General features: G+C 45.6%; 2 protein-coding genes across 2 annotated transcripts; both read right to left on the bottom strand.

Moving 5' to 3' along the window:
• Positions 1-1,109: 1,109 nt before the first annotated feature.
• On the bottom strand, positions 1,110-2,659 carry LOC136490643 (non-functional NADPH-dependent codeinone reductase 2-like). Its single transcript, XM_066486853.1, has 3 exons — positions 2,268-2,659; positions 1,735-2,155; positions 1,110-1,499 (listed from the first exon to the last, which is right to left on the bottom strand). The coding sequence occupies exons 1-3, from the start codon at positions 2,597-2,599 to the stop codon at positions 1,260-1,262; spliced, it is 993 nt and encodes a 330-aa protein (XP_066342950.1). The 5' UTR covers positions 2,600-2,659; the 3' UTR covers positions 1,110-1,259.
• Positions 2,660-8,207: 5,548 nt separating this feature from the next.
• Positions 8,208-9,688, bottom strand: LOC136490645 (deoxymugineic acid synthase 1-D-like). Its single transcript, XM_066486855.1, has 3 exons — positions 9,306-9,688; positions 8,773-9,193; positions 8,208-8,591 (listed from the first exon to the last, which is right to left on the bottom strand). The coding sequence occupies exons 1-3, from the start codon at positions 9,635-9,637 to the stop codon at positions 8,358-8,360; spliced, it is 987 nt and encodes a 328-aa protein (XP_066342952.1). The 5' UTR covers positions 9,638-9,688; the 3' UTR covers positions 8,208-8,357.
• Positions 9,689-20,245: the final 10,557 nt, after the last annotated feature.

Below are 20,245 nucleotides of genomic sequence, written 5' to 3'. Positions count from 1 at the left end.
AACCAACTGAACTCCATCAATTTCACCATAGAGTAGCTACATAAAAAAATCTAGAGTTTCTGGAGTACCCCTTTAGAAGATTCACAAAACACCTGGAGTTGGCCCTCAACTTCACTTTTTTCAGGAGTAGATTTTGTAGAGCTGTCCCTATTTGACCAGCGAAGTTGGGAGTGGGGCTGAAAAATGTAGAGCGGAATAGTCCTAAACAGGCTCTTAAGCTTGTCTAGTTTTGGAATCCTAGGATTTGTGTTTATACCCCTCGTACGTATAATAGTCCCTAGTTTTGGTACACTTCTAAGAGTTAGGAGTTTTGTAGAACAACTCCCTATGTTGATTTTTTAGTAAAAGGGAAAAAAGTTCTCTCCAATGGTTTGGTAAAAGAGCTCCTTAAAATAAAAAAATTGTCAAATATCTTCTTCAGCTAAGAGCTCCTTAATTTAAAATAAAAAAATATCAAATGTCCTCTCCACTCGTAAGTTTCCGCAGCCAAAAGGAACTTTGTATTCGCTTTCCATCCACTGTTTTTTCTTGGCTGATCGGAATATATTGAACATATGAGTAAATTAAGAAAATAAAGGGAAAAAGAAACTATTAAAAGATGTTTGTTTGATTAGAAATAGTTTGGGCTTGCCAATGCAAAAATTGTTTGGGAAGCTAATATATAAAACTATTCGAAAGAGAAATAAATTAAGGTTGCTACATATGTTGTTAACTCGCTAAATTTATTCGTTTAGCAAGTTAATTATAGCGCTAAGTCAACTTACATTTTTTGCTTGAGAAAGAAACCCATATCAAGCCTAGATCGGTATAACTAGCCCAAATTGGTTGGGCTGGTTTTGGGCCTCGGCTAAAATAGTGCTTCTGATTTAAGCAGAGGGTTCGAGCTGCCGCTGCATGGCAGCTGCTAGATGCCTAGATGGATGCTGCGAGCTTGCGCGTGCATCCCCGAACACCCCTGAAAGCTGCGCATCCCCTGCCAAAGGAGGTCAGTTGAAGAGTTGCCATCCACTGTGACGTGTTTGTTTCAGTAGCAATGATGGCCACCGATCTTTTGTGCTATGCGAAATTATGATAACCTCAATTGGATTCGAGTATGCGACATCTGAATGTTATGATTAGTTCCAATCTTTATTGAACTAAACAGGGATGGGAAACATCATCAACACACAGAAACACTGAGGGTGAACGCTGCCTTATTCATGTACGGGTACAAAACAGTCCTCTATGCAGCAACACCAAGGCGGTCCATTTTTCAGTCCCTATTCCTCTACAATATTCAGTTCTGCAGGATCAACAGACGTGAACTCACCCTCTTCCGAGAACAACAAGCCACTAGTAGTAGCCTGGACTACCCTCCTCTGCGGGATCCGGCTGATCTTGAGCCGGTCCTCCTCAGTCAGCTCCCAGTCGAATATCTCAAGGTTCTGCTTCAGCCTCTCCTTGTTGTAGCTCTTGACGATGCACGTCGCTCCCTGCTCATGCGTCCATCGCAATGCCACCTAATAAGACAAGTCAAGACGACATTGAATATAGTTGGGGAGAGCAGAGAGTAGACGTCAGGCAGTCACGAGTGGCAAAGACGACGACGAATGCGTGATCAACCAAACCTCATCGGCCGGGCCAACGTCCACGACACTACCGCACGTCAGAAAACGCCGGTCGAAGCGCGCTAGACTCCAGACGCGGTGGGTGGAAACTGGAAAAGGAAGTAAAAACCCAGCCGGGACAGCGTACCTGCGCGACGGTTTTCCCTCTGGCCTTGGCTATCTCGGCGAGCACCACGGAGTCCAGCACGGCGTTGCCCTGCCCGTCCCAGTTCTGCCCTCCCAGCGGCGAGTACGCCGCGACGTGGATGCCCCTGTCGGCGCAGTACGCCCTCAGCGTCCGCTGCTGCCACGCCGGGTTCAGCTCCACCTGGTTCACCGCCGGCGGGATCGTGGCGACGGCCAGGACCCTGCCGAGGTGCTTGGTGGTGAAGTTGCTCACGCCGATCGCCTTGGCGAGGCCCAGCCGCTGGCACTCCTCCATGGCGCGCCACACGCCCTCGAAGTCCAGCGGCACGGCGTCCTCCTTCTTGTTCGGGAACCTGGGCGGCCCGTTGACGCACACCGGCCAGTGGATCAGGTACAGGTCCACGTACTCCATCTGCAGGTTCCTGCTCCCACGGCACGCGACAGCAGAAATCATTTTTTATTTGAGGAAAAATCATTTACCATTGGAACGGCCGGCTACATACATAGCAGTATTTGCCAGCAATAGGGACTTACTTGAGAGTATCCCGGAGGGACGGCAGCACGAGGTCAGGGTGGTTCTGCGAGCACCACAGCTTGGACGTCACGAACAGCTCCTCCCGGGACTGCAGGAGCCCGCGCCGGAGCGCCTCGGCCGCGGCCTCGCCGAGCGGCTTCTCGGTGCCGTACATGAAGGCCGTGTCGAAGTGGCGGAACCCCACCTCGATGGCCGCCAGCACGGCGTTCTTGGTGGCCTCGTGCACCAGGGGGAACTGAGCCGTGCCCATGCCGACCATCGGCATCGGCCTCGCGTCGCCCGAGCGCAGGGCCACCTCCGGCACCGCCGCCGCCGTCCCCGTGGATGCCATGCTGATGCGCCTGCTGGTCAGATGTGGTGCGCTGCAGTTACACAAACTTACGTCTTGGTGCGGTGCCGGTCGCTTTATGTAGGAGTATAGTATTGCAGCCGTGGACGTGGACGTGGTGGCGGACAGGTGACCTGGACTCCCCAATTTTTTACAATTTAAGCTCTACACGAGCCCTATCAAACAACTCAGAAAATAATGGCCGATCATCGAATATCACTGCCATCCTTTGCATTTCAACAAAACTGACATTCCCAAACTCATCTTCCTCCACACTTCCTCTATGATACAGGGTGACTACGTTGTCCATCTAGTTGGTATGCACGACACCAAAGTTATTACGGGTTTAACTAATATGGGTATAATTAAATTATATACATATAAAAGTTTCCGACTCTCTACCTAAATAAATAAGTATATAATCTAAATCACTTATCTATCTAACTACATCTACTACAAGTACTACCTATATAACTAAATTACCTAACTATCTATCTAAATTAGCGAAATAAATATCTACCTAAATTAGCTAACTAAAATACATCACTAAATCACTAAACAACTAAAAAAGCTTTACCAACCTATAAAACTATATAAAACAAATAACTACATTATCTAAACTAACTCAATTAAAAAAACTAAAGAAAAAACCTGAGATGGGGTGGACGGCGGGCAGTGGCGTCACTGGGGCTGGACGGTGGGCTGGTGGCATCACTGGAGCCGAGGGAGCCGATGAGGCCCGGTGGGGGGTTGCGCGGGGGCACCACCACACTCGGCCACCGGTGGCCCGCCGACTGACGGGGACACCGGGGAGAAGCAGGGGCCGCCCTCACTGCCGGTGCGCGCGGAGGAAGCTCTGAGGCGACGAGGGTGGCTGAGGGAGTGGATGGGGGAGCGAGGGAGACGACCGGCGCGGGGTGGACGACAGGCGGTGGCCTGCTGCCGGCGGAGGAGGCGCGGGCGACGGCGGCGGCGGTGAGAGGGAGAGACAGAGCGAGCGAGAGAGAGAGCTATGGCCACACGCTTTGAATCCATGCTCGGCGCCAGAATATATGGCGCCGAGGTCGGCGCCAAGATCTATGGCGCCGAGCTCGGCGCCATGTATTCTGGCACCGAGGTACCAGACACGTGAACGCCACCTAGGATGCCTTGCTGTGCACGTGAAAGGTCCTAATGGCTAGAGAGGGGGTGAATAGCCTAACAAAAATTTCTACAACAACACTTAACAAAAAGGTTAGACAATTATGAGGCGAAGCAAGTATTGCGCTAGCCTACTCAAAACGCAAGCCACCTACCACAATTCTAGTTTAGATAATATCTATTCACACAATAGTTATGACACTACCCTATGTTAGTGTGCTCTCAAAGACTAACTAAAGAGCCACACCAACTAAGCAAGCTCTCACAACTAGCTACACTAAAGAGTTTGACAACTAGTTTGTGGTAATGTAAAGAGAGTGATCAAGAAGGTTATACCGCCGTGTAAATGAAGGAACCAATCAATTACAAGGATGAATAACAATGAAGATCAATCACATCGGAATTAATGATGAACACAATGATTTTTACCGAGGTTCACTTGCTTGTCGGCAAGCTAGTCCTCGTTGTGGCGATACACTCACTTAGAGGTTCACGCGCTAATTGGCTTCACACACCAAACCCTCAATAGGGTGCCGCACAACCAACACAAGATGAGGATCACACAAGCCACGAGCAATCCACTAGAGTACCTTTTGGCTCTCCGCCGAGGAAAGGTCAAGAACCCCTCACAATCACCACGATTGGAGCCGGAGACAATCACCAACCTCCGCTCGACGATCCTCGCTGCTCCAAGCCGTCTAGGTGGCGGCAACCACCAAGAGTAACAAGCGAAATCCGCAGCGAAATACGAACACCAAGTGCCTCTAGATGCAAACACCCAAGCAATGCACTTGGATTCTCTCCCAATCTCACAAAGATGATGAATCAATGATGGAGATCAGTGGGAGGGCTTTAGCTAAGCTTACAAGGTTGCTATGACAATGAAAATGGCCAAAGGTATGAGCATCAACCGGCCATGGGGCTTAAATAGAAGCCTCCACGAAATAGAGCCGTTGTACCCCTTCACTGGGCACAACGCGGGCTGACCGGACGCTCCGGTCATGTTGACCGGACGCTGGACCTCAGCGTCCGGTCGCCCGACGACAGCCACGTGTCTCGATCTCAACGGTCACTTGAGTTGACCGGGCGCTGCGCTATAACTGACCGGACGTTGTGCTATAACTGACCGGACGCTAAGCCACCAGCATCCGGTCGTTTCCAGTAAGGTTTTAGAAACGCATTTTGCCCATCAGACATGTCCGGTCAAGCACGACTGGACCCTGCCATCGTCCAGTCAGAGACCCTAGCCTCTATGCGCTGCCCGAAAACAGGATCGGACCCTACCTCCAGCGTCCGGTCGCTGAATGACCCGGTGTCCGGTCATTTGACAGACGCCAGCGTCTCCGCTGTTACAACTGACCGGACACTCCGGTTCCTCTGGGACCAGCATCCGGTCACCTTGTGACCAGCGAGACTAACTCCTTTTCACCTCTAGCTTCTTCACCCTTGCTCAAATGTGCCAACCACCAAATGTATCACATTGTGCATATGTGTTAGCATATTTTCACAAACATTTTCAAGGGTGTTAGCATTCCACAAGATCCTAAATGCATATGTAATGAGTTAGAGCATCTAGTGGCACTTTGATAACCGTATTTCGATACGAGTTTCACCTCTCTTAATAGTACGGCTATCAAACCTAAATGTGATCACACTCTCTAAGTATCTTGATCACCAAAACAAAATAGCTCCTATGGTTTATACCTTTGCCTTGAGTTTTTTTCTCTTTCTTCTTTCCAAGTCTAAGCACTTGATCATTACCATGGTATCATCATCATCATGCTATGATCTTCATTTGCTTCACCACTTGGAATGTGCTACCTATCTCATGATCACTTGATAAACTAGGTTAGCACTTAGGGTTTTATCAATTCACCAAAACTAAACTAGAGCTTTCAGCACGGCCAGGCACCTTGGAGCCAAGATCTGTGGCGCCGAGACGTGTTACCTCAGCGCCGATCCCTAGGGTCCAAAGATGAGTTTAAGTCTCCTAGGGAGCCAAACGTAAATTTTCTTCAAAAAAAGGACCAAAATGTAAAAAATTGGGATATGGATACAAATATAAAAAAGGCGATCAACAATCCAACAATGTTATGGCAGGCCATACAAATGAAATACTTCATTCTAGGAAGCACCCAAGATTTCCAAAGTCTTTACTAAGACTTGAACTTGGTGCTGCCCCCAAAGGAAGCCATGCAAGCTAATCTCGAAGAGAAAGTACCCAATATAGCACCAGTATAAATGTGTTTGTCCTCAACATCGGTTGGGGTGTTTTAGTTGGTTTATTCAATTGTCATAGTTTTAAGGATGAAAACGGTACATATATTTTTCGACCGTATTCGAAACTGAATCCGTTTAGAAGGGTTGAGATCTGTCCATATCCGAGTTCGGATACCCAACATCCGATACCGTATCCGTATCCGAATACTCAAATCGCATATTTATGATGTCGATATCCAATCGTATCCTATTCGACATAGTTGACACTATCCGTATTCGAATCCGAATCCGGACAGAAATATGAAAACAAATGTAATATCGGTGATATCCGTCTGTATCCGATCCGTTTTCGTCCCTACATAGTTTGTATTTGCGATGCTCATGGCTAGGGCCATACCTTGCTATAAGTGGTTACAGAAGGCCAACCAAATGAATCGGAGGCGCCAAGGTTTAAGTCTTTGCTAATATACTTGAATGTTTCTGTCCTCAACTAGTCAACATCTAGGTAGTGTTATTCTAGTCGGTTTATTCAGTCATCACAGCATGTGATGCTTACGTCTAGAGCAATAGTAATAACTTGTAATAAGTGGTCAGATGTCTAGATGAGGCCAGATTTTTCTCTATCATCTAGAAAAAAGGATTTAAGCATTTGACTTAGCACATTAGCTCACATTTCAACTAGTTATTGTTCTTTCATATCTAAATAACCTTCTTACCCATCCTACCGTGGTTTTATTGGGATCGGTTTAGCACTGCTCCACTCTCCAAAACCAACTGTACTCCATCAATTTCACCATAGAGTAGCTACATAAAAAATCTAGAGTTTCTGGAGTACCCCTTTAGAAGATTCACAAAACACCTGGAGTTGGCCCTCAACTTCACTTTTTTCAGGAGTAGATTTTGTAGAGTTGACCCTATTTGACTAGTGAAGTTGGGAGTGGGGCTGAAAAATGTAGAGTGGAATAGTTCTAAACAGGCTCTTAATCTTGTCTAGTTTTGGAATCCTAGGATTTGTGACCGGTCAGTTCCCATAGTCATTTATAGGCAACCATAAGTATGCATCGTAGACGTATATGTAGAGATGTAAACCGTAAACACGGATCAGTTACTGACATGTATCTATGGATATGGATACAAATACATATATTTGGCTACAACATTCCTCGGATTTGGGTTCAATTACGAGTAGTTCAAATAAGATATGAATGGATATAGATACCATATATATCTAAATTTGAGTATGCGAATAGACATGGTACGAATACTAAATTCCTAGATTTAAATATAGTATATTTCATATGGATACTGAAGCCATTCGACGGTCTATCGAAAAATATACGTATCATTTATACCCCTCGTACGTATAATAGTCCCTAGTTTTGGTACACTTCTAAGACTTAGGAGTTTTGTAGAACAACTCCCTATGTTGATTTTTTAGTAAAAGGGGAAAAAAGTTCTCTCCAATGGTTTGTTAAAAGAGCTCCTTAAAATAAAAAAATTGTCAAATATCTTCTTCAGCTAAGAGCTCCTTAATTTAAAATAAAAAATTATCAAATGTCCTCTCCACTCGTAAGTTTCCGCAGCTAAAAGGAACTTTGTATTCGCTTTCCATCCGCTGTTTTTTCTTGGCTGATCAGAATATATTGAACATATGAGTAAATTAAGAAAATAAAGGGAAAAAGAAACTATTAAAAGATGTTTGCTTGATTAGAAATAGTTTGGGCTTGCCAATGCAAAGTTGTTTGGGAAGCTAATATAGAAAACTATTCGAAAGAGAAATAAATTAAGGTTGCTACTTATGTTGTTAACTTGCTAAATTTATTGGTTTAGCAAGTTAATTATAGCGCTAAGTCAACTTACATTTTTTGCTTGAGAAAAAACCCCATATCAAGCCTAGATCGGTATAACTAGCCCAAATTGGCTGGGCTGGTTTTGGGCCTCGGCTAAAATAGTGCTTCTGATTTAAACAGAGGGTTCGAGCTGCCGCTGCATGGCAGCTGCTAGATGCCTAGATGGATGCTGCGAGCTTGCGCGTGCATCCCCGAACACCCCTGAAAGCTGCGCATCCCCTGCCAAAGGAGGTCAGTTGAAGAGCTGCCATCCACTGTGACGTGTTTGTTTCAGAAATGATACAGCACGTGACAACTGAGGAAGACAAGAATGGCATCAGTAGCAATGATGGCCACCGATCTTTTGTGCTATGCGAAATTATGATAACCTCGATTGGATTCGGGTATGCGACATCTGAATGTTATGATTAGTTCCAATCTTTATTGAACTAAACAGGGATGGGAAACATCATCAACACACAGAAACACTGAGGGTGAACGCTGCCTTATTCATGTACGGGTACAAAACAGTCCTCTATGCAGCAACACCAAGGCGGTCCATTTTTCAGTCCCTATTCCTCTACAATATTCAGTTCTGCAGGATCAACAGACGTGAACTCACCCTCTTCCGAGAACAAGCCACTACTCGTCTGGACTACCTTCCTCTGCGGGATCTGGCTGATCTTGAGCCGGTCCTCCTCAGTCAGCTCCCAGTCGAATATCTCAAGGTTCTGCTTCAGCCTCTCCTTGTTGTAGCTCTTGACGATGCACGTCGCTCCCTGCTCATGCGTCCATCGCAATGCCACCTAATAAGACAAGTCAAGACGACATTGAATATAGTTGGGGAGAGCAGAGAGTAGACGTCAGGCAGTCACGAGTGGCAAAGACGACGACGAATACGTGATCAACCAAACCTCATCGGCCGGGCCAACGTCCACGACACTACCGCACGTCAGAAAACGCCGGTCGAAGCGCGGGACAGCGTACCTGCGCGACGGTTTTCCCTCTGGCCTTGGCTATCTCGGCGAGCACCACGGAGTCCAGCACGGCGTTGCCCTGCCCGTCCCAGTTCTGCCCTCCCAGCGGCGAGTACGCCGCGACGTGGATGCCCCTGTCGGCGCAGTACGCCCTCAGCGTCCGCTGCTGCCACGCCGGGTTCAGCTCCACCTGGTTCACCGCCGGCGGGATCGTGGCGACGGCCAGGACCCTGCCGAGGTGCTTGGTGGTGAAGTTGCTCACGCCGATCGCCTTGGCGAGGCCCAGCCGCTGGCACTCCTCCATGGCGCGCCACACGCCCTCGAAGTCCAGCGGCACGGCGTCCTCCTTCTTGCTCGGGAACCTGGGCGGCCCGTTGACGCACACCGGCCAGTGGATCAGGTACAGGTCCACGTACTCCATCTGCAGGTTCCTGCTCCCACGGCACGCGACAGCAGAAATCATTTTTTATTTGAGGAAAAATCATTTACCATTGGAACGGCCGGCTACATACATAGCAGTATTTGCCAGCAATAGGGACTTACTTGAGAGTATCCCGGAGGGACGGCAGCACGAGGTCAGGGTGGTTCTGCGAGCACCACAGCTTGGACGTCACGAACAGCTCCTCCCGGGACTGCAGGAGCCCGCGCCGGAGCGCCTCGGCCGCGGCCTCGCCGAGCGGCTTCTCGGTGCCGTACATGAAGGCCGTGTCGAAGTGGCGGAACCCCACCTCGATGGCCGCCAGCACGGCGTTCTTGGTGGCCTCGTGCACCAGGGGCAACTGAACCGTGCCCATGCCGACCATCGGCATCGGCCTCGCGTCGCCCGAGCGCAGGGCCACCTCCGGCACCGCCGCCGCCGTCCCCGTGGATGCCATGCTGATGCGCCTGCTGGTTAGATGTGGTGCGCTGCAGTTACACAAACTTACGTCTTGGTGCGGTGCCGGTCGCTTTATGTAGGAGTATAGTATTGCAGCCGTGGACGTGGACGTGGTGGCGGACAGGTGACCTGGACTCCCTAATTTTTTATAATTTGGTCTTTTTTTAAGAAAATTTATGTTAGGCCTTGTGGGCGATTTAAACTCATCTTTGGATCTTGGGGGTCGGCGCCAGGACTCATGATGCCGAGGTAACACGTCTCGGCGCCACAGGCGTCTGACCGTGCACAGCAGGGCATCCTAGGTGGCGTTCACGTGTCCGGTACCTCGGCGCCACAGATCTTGACGCCGACCTTGGTGTCATGTATTCTGGCGCCGAGCATGGATTCAAATCCCGCAGCCAAGTTTCCCTTGCCGAGGCTGCTCTCATTTCTTCCTCCTCCCTCTCGGTTTCTTTCTCTCCCTAACCCGTCCAATCTCTTGAATCGACGAATTTGACCTTGAATACCTGGATTTGATCCATACATCTTCGCGAGCAAGGTATCCTCTCTCCCCTTATCAAATTTTACACATTGATTTGGTATATATTACGTCTATTTTGCAACTCTAGATACGTTATTACGTAATGTTTGAAGTGATTTTTTATTTTTTGTATTATGTAACAGTAGGATGTCAAGGTGTGGTAAAGCTAGTAAGCCAAGGTAATCTCTTATCATTGTGTTATATTATGTTTTCATTTATGTGCAACAAATAGAAAAAACCCTAGGTTTAGGGTTTAATATTCATTGCTTTCGGTTTTTAAAATAAATTTGATTCAATTGTAGTTATAGTCGGATGACCGGAAATGTCTTGAATCCGTCCAGTGCTCATATGCTTTTGCGGCGATCCTTATAAAATAGCCAAGTCTGATGAAGAGAACACGTATCGCAGAAGTTCATCGCGTCGCCCGAGCGCAGGGCCACCTCCGGCACCGCCGCCGCCGTCCCCGTGGATGCCATGCTGATGCGATGTGGTGCGCTGCAGTTACACAAACTTACACGTCTTGGTGCGGAACAAGACAGGAGAGCGCGCGTGCCGGTCGCTTTATGTAGGAGTGTAGTATTGCAACCGTGGACGTGGACATGGTGGCGGACAGGTGACCTGAACTCTCGTTTCCTTCGCCTTTTTATTGCAAACGGGGACTCATCACTCCATGTCTCCATCGGACTAGTCTAGAGTTTTGACGTCACGAGTTACGCTTCCACAGGTGGTGAAAGCTTTCGTTTTGTGCACTTGGCTAGGAATTAGGCCAGGTACAACGCACCCGTGCCCGAGTGCCACCCGCCAGCGCCATCCTCCTTCTCTTCGGCGGCCCGCGCCCACGACTGTGCGCCCTCTCTCTCCAACTCTCCCTCGCTTCTCCTCTATCTCCGGAGAGCATATAAGGGGTTCTAGGGGAGGAAGGCCGCTCAAACGGTGGGGACGATGACAGGGCGGTTTAGGGCCCTGACGGCGGTGGAGGTGGCTGGGCCAGGTCGGGACCGCTGCGGGCGCGAATGAAAGATAATCTTAAACATAACAACTAATCACTCATCAAAAAAACCCTTTATATTTTTGCTTCCTCATTTTTTTCTCAAATCCGTCCTTGCAGCATCCCCACTTTCTATTATTATTTTTATACTAGCAAATATTGTAAAATAGGTCGTGAGTCCGCACATGCGAGACACGGGAAGCACAGAAGACATTTTAAGAACTAAAAAATGATGGATACAAACACAGAACCAAGTATATTTTCGTAAAAACACGTTCAACGTTATAGTGTGATCATACATAGTTCAGGTGCTCGGGGGCGACTCCTGATTGGTTTTTTGTGTGTGTTTCCTTTTCTGATTCCGAGCCACGGGTGTTGGCCGGTGGTAGCAGTCATTGCTTCATCCTATTCGGCTGCAGTGAGCAGCAGAGCACCAAGCAATCGCGGTGACGGAGTCCATATCGCCCACAACGTATCGCACGGGACTCTGGATTAATCATGCAAAAATAGTCATGCATCTTCTTTCATCGTTTTGTTTCACTAAAATATAAAAATAAGAGTTTCTATATCTTTTTTTTTATTTTATCATACAAGTTGGAAGAACTCTAAGTAATTTCAAGATATATTAGGTTTCGATATGATAAAATAAACTGTGTCCGTTTGGCCTCTGCATGTTCGCTTTTGAAAAGGAAGCAGGAGTGCCTTCTGCGGCCGCTTAGGGCTTCCCAACGCATTTACCTGGCGTGCTACCTCAATCACCATGTAGACACCTAGCATCCACCTCGCGTTCCATGGTAGCCTTGAGAAGCACAAGTGGTTTGGCATGAGGACACTACTGGAGCACAAGTTGTGAGCTTGTGGCCGACAGCCATGGTAGGGGACCATGCCTGTGATTGAATTTAAAAGGTTGAAAAGGGCAGGGAGAATGAAAAAAGACGTTTCTTGAAGAGAGACTAGTGGCGTCTAGAAATAATGGCCTGCGTTGTATAGTTATAGGCCTCAAGAGATGGAACTGATGTGTAATTGTGAGATCACTGCTATCATGTGCTTGGTTTTTTTTTTGACAACATCATGTGCTTGGGTTGGTGAAGCCCCACCTTATTCGCTCGGCTTATAAGCCGGACTTTTTCAGCCAACGAATAATATTTTTCTCTCATAATAATTCAGTCATGGCTTATCAGCCAAGTAAACACACTTATTTATTATACTGTACATTACTGAGGGCGGTGGACAGGTGACGTGTATGGCTGCTAGATACGCCTCGTTCCTTCTGCTTGTGTCGTCGGAGACCGACCGGACGATAGGAAGTTGTTCTGGATAGGGACGCTTCTTCTCACGAAACCTCCACGCCACCGGACTAGTATGGAATTTGACGTCACGAGTTACCCTTGCACTTTATAAAAGCTTTCGTTTTCTGTTACAAAGAAATGGAACTTTTGTACGTGATTTTTTTAAAAAAAGATTCCACCTGCATGCGTAACAGGTGACGTCGAACACCTTACACCCATGATCAATCCAGTCGTTGATTAAGGCAAGGCCTTTTTATTTAGTATATAGATATAGATTTATATATGGTATAGTTGTTTTATTAGTCTATACGAAAAGTTGGCGAGGACCAAACGCTTGTAATAATATCAGTCAACACTTCAACTTCGTCAACCGTTCTCCTGAAGCTGTTTGGGGAAAAGAAAAGAAAAGAAATGATCCATCACCCAACACAAAGTGGTTGTATGATGCCGATTACACAACCACTGTTGATGTAGGATTTTAAGTCGTAGGAATAAGAAAAAAACGCATATTGGATTGACTTGGCTTCTTGTGTCCTGCTCCACGTTCAGGTATTGAAGTGGAAGCTTTAGTTTGCCCTGTTTCATACACTACGTAAAAAATGATTTTTTTTTAGTAATGATTCGATTTTTTTTAGGGACGGCCGGTGATGGAGCCACCCCTACAGTGACATGTTCGGGTGCCCAGATCTCAGCCGCCCCTACAAATAGAACAGCAGGGGCGGCTGGTGATACGAGCTGCCCCTGCAAATGTGGTTTGATTTATAGGGGCGGCTTAATCACCAGCCGCCCCCGGAAATGGTATTTGTAGGGGCGGCTGGTGATTGAGCTGCCCCTACAAATGGCCCCGTATTTATAGCTCCGATTTGTAGGGGCGGCTCAATCATCAGCCGTCCCTACAAATGCCCCTCCATATAAAACACATGCACCACCTTCTTCTTCCTCGGGTCACTCACTCCAACCCATGAAAAAAGGTGGAGAGGCCTTGGGCACCTCCCAAAAATTGCTCTACTAAGGGGGAAGGTTTTGGTCTCAAATCTTTTGGTGGGGAGGTTGTAGAAGGTAAGAAAATGCTATTCCACACTTTTTTTTAAAGTTTTAATGGTTGGTTAGTGAGTAATTAGAGTTTTATTTTTCTCTCTCTTCTATGGTGCTTGAGCTACTTATGAAGCAAATTAGACCCAAGTTTTAAATGTACTAGGGTAAATTAAGGAGGGAACAAGATCATACCCTTATGTGGTCCATGTTTTTTGATTTTAGTGAACAATTAGTTAGTTTTATGGATGTTTCATGTGCATGATGATCTAGATCTAGGGTTTGATTTTTTTATTAATTTTATTTTTGTAAATTTATGTTTGATGAAATTGGACTAGGGTTTGTATGAAAGATATTGGGTAAAGTATAATTATTGCTAATTGTTGTCTTTGAAATTGTTTATTGTAATCAATAAATATGTATTTTAATTATTTATGGATAAATGGGCCATTAATTAATTTTCCTCTACCATGGTGTGTTTGTATGCTTTATGTAATTATATTAGATTTATATTCATATATATCTGAAGTATATACAATTATTCTCAAATAATTATTACTTTGATTTATTTTTATATATATCTGAATAAGTAGTCCTTTAATGTTTGTTTTGTTGTTGTTGTAAAAGATGGAGTACAGGAACTCTTGGATGTATGGTTCGTTAAGGTTTAAGGCAGGTTTCCGTGAAGAGGTGGATAAATTTATTGAAGCCGCAACGAAGCATGCAACAACATTGAAAGAGAATAAGGATACAATTATTTGCCCCTGTAAAGATTACAAGAACCGTATGGCATGGACAGATGTGACTATCATCAGATCATATTTGATTATGCGAGGATTTGTTGAGGACTATACAGTGTGGATTCATCATGGTGAAACGGTTATTGTTAACGACGAGGATGAGGAGGAATACGACGACGAAACCATAGAATTCCTGTCCCAACATTCAGCAGAGCTTGATGCACGAATGGATTTCGAGTTTGGTAATGAACAAGGTGGTGATGCTGGTGGTTGGGATGGTAACACCGAAGGTGGTGCCAATAATGATGGTGAAGCACGTGTTGGGGATGAAGATGATTTAGAGGACATGATTTGAACCCTTGGACCAGAGATTTTACTAAATAGCCCGAAAGGTCTAGAAAATTTGGAAAGAGTGACAAAAGCATCGAAGGAGACTGTGTATGGTGTTAAAAAGGGTTGTCCGACACATTGGACATTGCTACGTTTCGTGCTTGAGCTGCTCATCCTGAAGGCTAAGTACGGCTGGTCAGACTGTAGTTTCAATGATCTATTGCATCTCCTGTCATGGGTGCTGCCACAACCAAACTCAGTTCCTGCCAACACATACCAAGCAAAGAAGGTCATAAGTCCATTGACAATAGGGGTTGAAAAAATACATGCATGCCCCAACCACTGTATACTTTTTCATGGCAAAACATTCAAGTCACTGGATAAATGTCCCTGGTGTGGGGCCAGTCGGTACAAGAACAATGACCTTTATGGTGGGGACGAACCCTCCACTGGAAAAAGAGGAATAAGAAGGGTACAAAAAAGGTGGTACAAGAATCTCAGCCCCCAGAGGACATTCCATTAGGCAACGATGCAAAGCAGAGAAGAATTCCTGTCCTAGTAATGTGGTACCTGCCAGTGACCGACCGCTTGAGACGTATCTTCCTAAACCCTAAAGAAGCCGCACTCATGACATGGTGGGATGATGAGCGCAAGGTGGATGATGATAAGATTGCACACCCGGCTAATTGTAGTTAGTGGCAAAGGTTTGATGAGAAGCACAAAGAATTCAGCGATGACCCAAGGAATATATGGTTTGGCTTGAGCACTGATGGAATGAATCCCTTCAATGAAAGGATGAGCAACCACAACACATGGCCAGTGATCTTGACCATGTACAACATCCCAACATGGTTGTGTCAGAAGAGAAAGTACCTTCTCCTCACTATTCTTATTTCTGACCCTAAACAACCAAGCATTGATATAGATGTGTTCCTCGAGCTCTTGATGCAAGAAATGGAGAGGCTATGGAGGCATGGGGAGCAGATGTACGATGCGTTCTGAAAGGAGGACTTCATATGTAGAGCAATAATATTTGTTACTACCAATGATTACCCCACGCTGTTTGCTTTGTCTGGACAGATCAGAGGGAAGACGGGATGCTTGGTTTGCTTGGATGGTACTACATGGGTGTACCTAGATGCATCCAAGAAGATAGTTTACCTAAGGAACCAACGCTTCTTAAAGACAAGTCACAAGTACCGCAACAAATTATTCTTTAGATTTTATGACAACGTCCCGAAGATTGAACCCCCTCTGGAGAGACGTCATAACGGAGAACATGTGTACAGAATGGTGAAAAACATACGCGTCGTCTATGGAAAGAAGAATCTGGATGTGACGAACAGAGATAGAAGCACACCTCCTGTCGAAGGCGTACCTTTCAAGAAACAATCAATCTTCTTTCAGTATCTGCCTTATTGACCAGACTTGGAGGTCTCCCATGTCATTGATACTATGCACGTGCAGAAGAATGTCTTTGAGAGTCTCATTGCTACCTTGATGGACACAGGCAAGTCAAAGGATGGTCTGAAAGCACAGAAAGATATGGTGCAGCTAAACGTGATGCCATAGCTTCACCCGGTACCTAAGGCTAATGGAAAATACACTCTGCTCATGGCGTGCTTCAACCTAACACCAGACGAGAAGAGAGATATATGCACTTTCCTGAGGGGGGTTAAAGTCCCGACTGGGTTTTCAACAAATGTGAAGAAGCTAGTGTCGATGAAGGACTTGTCAATAACACACTATAAGGCTCACGATTGTCATGTGATGCTGACAATGTTTCTACCTATTGCAATCAGGGCTATAAAGCCAGAGTTCTTGAAAATGGCCATCACCCGCACGTGCTACTTCTTTTTGAAGATCTCACAAAAGACGATTGGCAAGGAAGAGCTGAGTGACCTACATGAATTTGTGGTAGAGACACAAAACCAACTGGAGATGTGTTTACCTCCTGCTTTTTTGATATAATGCCACATCTCATGATTCACATGGTTCATTAGATACATGCGCTTGGCCCTTGCTACTTGCATGAAATGTGGTCCTATGAGCGGTTCATGTCGGTTTTAAGTCGATACGTGCATAATCGAGCATACCCAGAGGGCTCCATGATAGAGGGTTATAGTACTGAAGAAGTCGTCGAGTGCTGTCAAGAGTACCTAAAAGTACAGAAAGGGATTGGTAAACCCGATTCTCGTCACAAGGGTAGGCTGGCTGGAAAGGGCACCAGTGGTAGAAAAGTGTTCATCGACCATGATTACAAAGAGGTGAGTCGGGCGCATTATAGTGTCTTGCAGAGTACACAACTGATGCAACCGTATATTGATGAACACTTGGCTATCATTATGGTAGAGAGAAATGATCGTTCGGATGATTGGGTCATGAAACAACACAAGCAACGACTAACTACATGGTTGAAGGACCAAAACATACCGCCTGGAGAAACCATAGACTCTATTACCATCAGTAGGTTGGCGGAGGGGCCATCGAGACAAGTGACATCTTGGAATGCTTATGACATCAATGGGTATACGTACTATACCCACGCAAAGGATAGTAAATATGTGAACCAAAACAGCGACGTTCGAATAAAGGCTCTCGATGGATTAGGGCGAAAGATCCAATACTTTGGCATCATTGAAGAGATATGAGAACTTGACTATGGAAGGGATATAATGGTGGCCCTGTTTTGATGCCGCTAGATCAAACAACACCAACTGAACGAGATCGGATTGAGAGTCCTGGACCTCGAGAATCTAGGCTACCAAGATGACCCTTGGGTGCTCGCTTCATGTGTCGCACAAGTTTTCTATATGTCTGACCCACAAAGTAACCTTCCCTCGAAGAAGAAGACAAAGCACGTGGTTGCCTCCGGGAAACAACACATTATTGGAGTTGATGGCGTGGACGATGTTGAAGCTTACAATAACTACGATAAGATGCCGCTATTCACAGACTTTCCTAAGAAGATCAGTGTTGTCGAAAAGAACCTCCCCAAAGACATAATGCCATGGGAACGAAAAGGTGTCAAGGGGAAAGTTGTTATAGCAGGCTAGCTAGTTGTTGAACATGGAGTGTTTGTGTAAGTGTGTGTTTGTAAGACTTCATTTATGCATGCGTGCGAGACTATATATTTATGTACGTGTGTAAGACTACATATTTTTGTATGTGTGTGAGACTATATTTTATGCATGTGTGTGAGACTACCCTTTGCAACATCTAGATGACTCTATTTGAACATCCACTCTATTTTCATTTATTACAATATTTTCATTTTATTTCATTTAATGTCATAAAATTGTAGTCAAAGTTTTAAAATTCAAATTTTTAATTTTTGTTTTCTATATTGTTTTGACTACAATTGTTTATATATATATTTATTCATATATAGAATAATACAAAATATTATATTTGTGCATATACACAATTTTTTTATATTACTTTGTGTTTTTATGATATAAAAATATAGAATTTATAATTTAAAAAATAGAAACTATTTGTAGGGGCGGTTGGATCAAGAACTGCCCCTACAAATTTATTTGTAGGGGCGGCTGGATCAGGAACCGCCCCTACAAATGTATTTGTAGGGGCAGTTGGATCAGGAACCGCCCCTAGAAATAGGAGGGAGTATTAATAGGACGGCGCACGGGAGTGATGTCATCTGGGCGCTGTCTTCTTTCACCGACGACACCGTCAGGTTGCCCACGCGCCTAGGGTTTCCGCCGCCGCCCCCGCCGTCGGTCCCGCGCCCGCACCCGCCCACACCCGGCCCCCAGTGCCCGCCCCTACGCGCCTAGGGTTTCCGCCGCCGGTCCCGTGCCCGCACCTAGCCCCCGGCGCCCGCCCCTACGCGCCTAGGGTTTCTACCGCCGGCCACACCGCCGGTCCCACGCCTGCACCCGGCCCCAGGCGCTCGGCCCCCGGTGCCCGCCCCTGCGCGCCTAGGGTTTCCACCGTCGGCCACGCCGCCGGTCCCGTGCCTGCACCTGGCCCTAGGCGCTCGGCCCCCGGCGTCCCGCCCCCGCACGCCGACGACGCACGCTCCCGGCGCCCCGCGCCCGGCCCCCTGCCCCCGCGCACCGACGACACATGTATGTTCCTCCTCTCCCTTTCTCTGCTGTCCATCCCCATCTTGAACAGAAGCTGAAGAATCCTATGCTAGGATTCCCATCCCTTGATCCCAGCTTGTCCCCCTTGTCTGTGTTTTGAACATAGTAAGGCTGTGATTTTGGCGATCAAGGTGAAGTGGGGGCGGATGGTTAGTAGTTTTGCGGGCAATTGAGTTCACTGTATGCAATTTGAGCTGTCACTATTTTTGTGTGGTTTTTTAGTGCGAAGTTGTATTTGAGAACACTTTTAGAGCGCAGAATTTGCTCAGCTGCTGAGATTTTTAGACGTCCTAGCTGTTGGATAAAATATGAAAATGGTTTTATGATTGATAGAAGTTTTCTGTTTTAGAGTTATAATGAGCCTCAATGGTGAGCATATAAGTCCAGACCTAATTTTATTTGCTCTTCTTAATTATATTGCTTATGCAATTCTATGCCTTCGCCTTCAAACTTGTCGTAAGATTGAGTAGCAAACCACTGGTGGTCCTGAACATGTTTTCACTTCTCAATATGTAATTCGTACAGTTGGGCTCAAAGGACCAGCCACTGAGGAAACTCCCACTAAGTTAGTCACACTAGAAAATGGTACATGCTACTGTTAGATGTACCATTGAAGGGAATGAAATTGTTTATCTTTATATCTAGTTACAAAACTGCTTGTATTTGTTAGATGTACCACTGAAGGGAATGAAATTGAACATGATATAAGCAGTTTCAAAAATTAGTATGCTTGTGTTTGCTTATACACAGGTTTAGGATTGAAGTTTTTTTAGAGTGTCAGTTTCAAAAATTTAGGTATCGGGATATCAATTTGTCAACGGATTAGAAATTAAGAATGCAGTTTGCAGGATTTTTTTTACATGGTGCTGGTGATGAACATGAAATTTCTAGCAGCAAGTACACATGTTATTTCTTTAATGATCTGTTCTGACTTCCTGGATTATATACTATAGTAAAACTTAATTATTTGTTTTTTATCAGCAAGTACACATGTTATTTCTTATTTGTAGTATGACATGATATGATTTGTGGTAGGCTCTTGCATTTGAACTATGGTTGGATTGATACATGACGTTGCAGAGAAGAATTTAGTTTTCATTGTTGAGTTATCGATTTGACTTCAGCGTAATGAGATGTGCTAGATTGCTTGTCAAAATATTGCTGCATTGTTCTAGCATGCTGGCTTGACTATATTTTTTTATGAAAACTTGTGCTACTTGCTGGACTATGATAGTAAAGTTGTATTACTTGCTGGACTATGATACTTGCTTGACTATATTAGTTGACAGATTCGATTTAGGTGATTGTCGTCCACACCTAGCATGTCAAAATCAAGAACTAGAAGCACAAGCAAAAGCCAACTCCCAATATAAATAATACAAAATGCTATTCACCTTATAATTTGAGACTTGGAGGATATACTGTCGTTCCTTAGAGTCCATCATAACAAGCTTTGTTTGCCAATCCGTCATTTGCTCTACTTGTTGCTTCTCCACATCATTTTTAAATTTCTCCAGCATCCTAGAAACAACACAAGTACTTATCATGTTTGACATAGAAGCTGGAGGATATTTTGTTCTATGTTTTGTGTTGGTTTT

The sequence above is a fragment of the Miscanthus floridulus genome, chromosome 11, assembly GCF_019320115.1.
Source record: "Miscanthus floridulus cultivar M001 chromosome 11, ASM1932011v1, whole genome shotgun sequence".
NCBI classification, from domain to species: Eukaryota; Viridiplantae; Streptophyta; class Magnoliopsida; order Poales; family Poaceae; genus Miscanthus; species Miscanthus floridulus.
This window is presented reverse-complemented; position numbering and strand designations above follow the sequence as displayed.

Bases quoted from the DNA above. Each gene is read 5' to 3' on its own strand.
- LOC136490643 (XM_066486853.1), bottom strand. From the start codon at position 2,599: ATGGCATCCACGGGGACGGCGGCGGCGGTGCCGGAGGTGGCCCTGCGC. The intron at 2,156-2,267 runs GTAAGTCCCTAT...CCGTGGGAGCAG, and splicing joins TCCCTCCGGGATACTCTCAA to GAACCTGCAGATGGAGTACG. The intron at 1,500-1,734 runs GTACGCTGTCCC...TTGTCTTATTAG, and splicing joins GAGGGAAAACCGTCGCGCAG to GTGGCATTGCGATGGACGCA.
- LOC136490645 (XM_066486855.1), bottom strand. From the start codon at position 9,637: ATGGCATCCACGGGGACGGCGGCGGCGGTGCCGGAGGTGGCCCTGCGC. The intron at 9,194-9,305 runs GTAAGTCCCTAT...CCGTGGGAGCAG, and splicing joins TCCCTCCGGGATACTCTCAA to GAACCTGCAGATGGAGTACG. The intron at 8,592-8,772 runs GTACGCTGTCCC...TTGTCTTATTAG, and splicing joins GAGGGAAAACCGTCGCGCAG to GTGGCATTGCGATGGACGCA.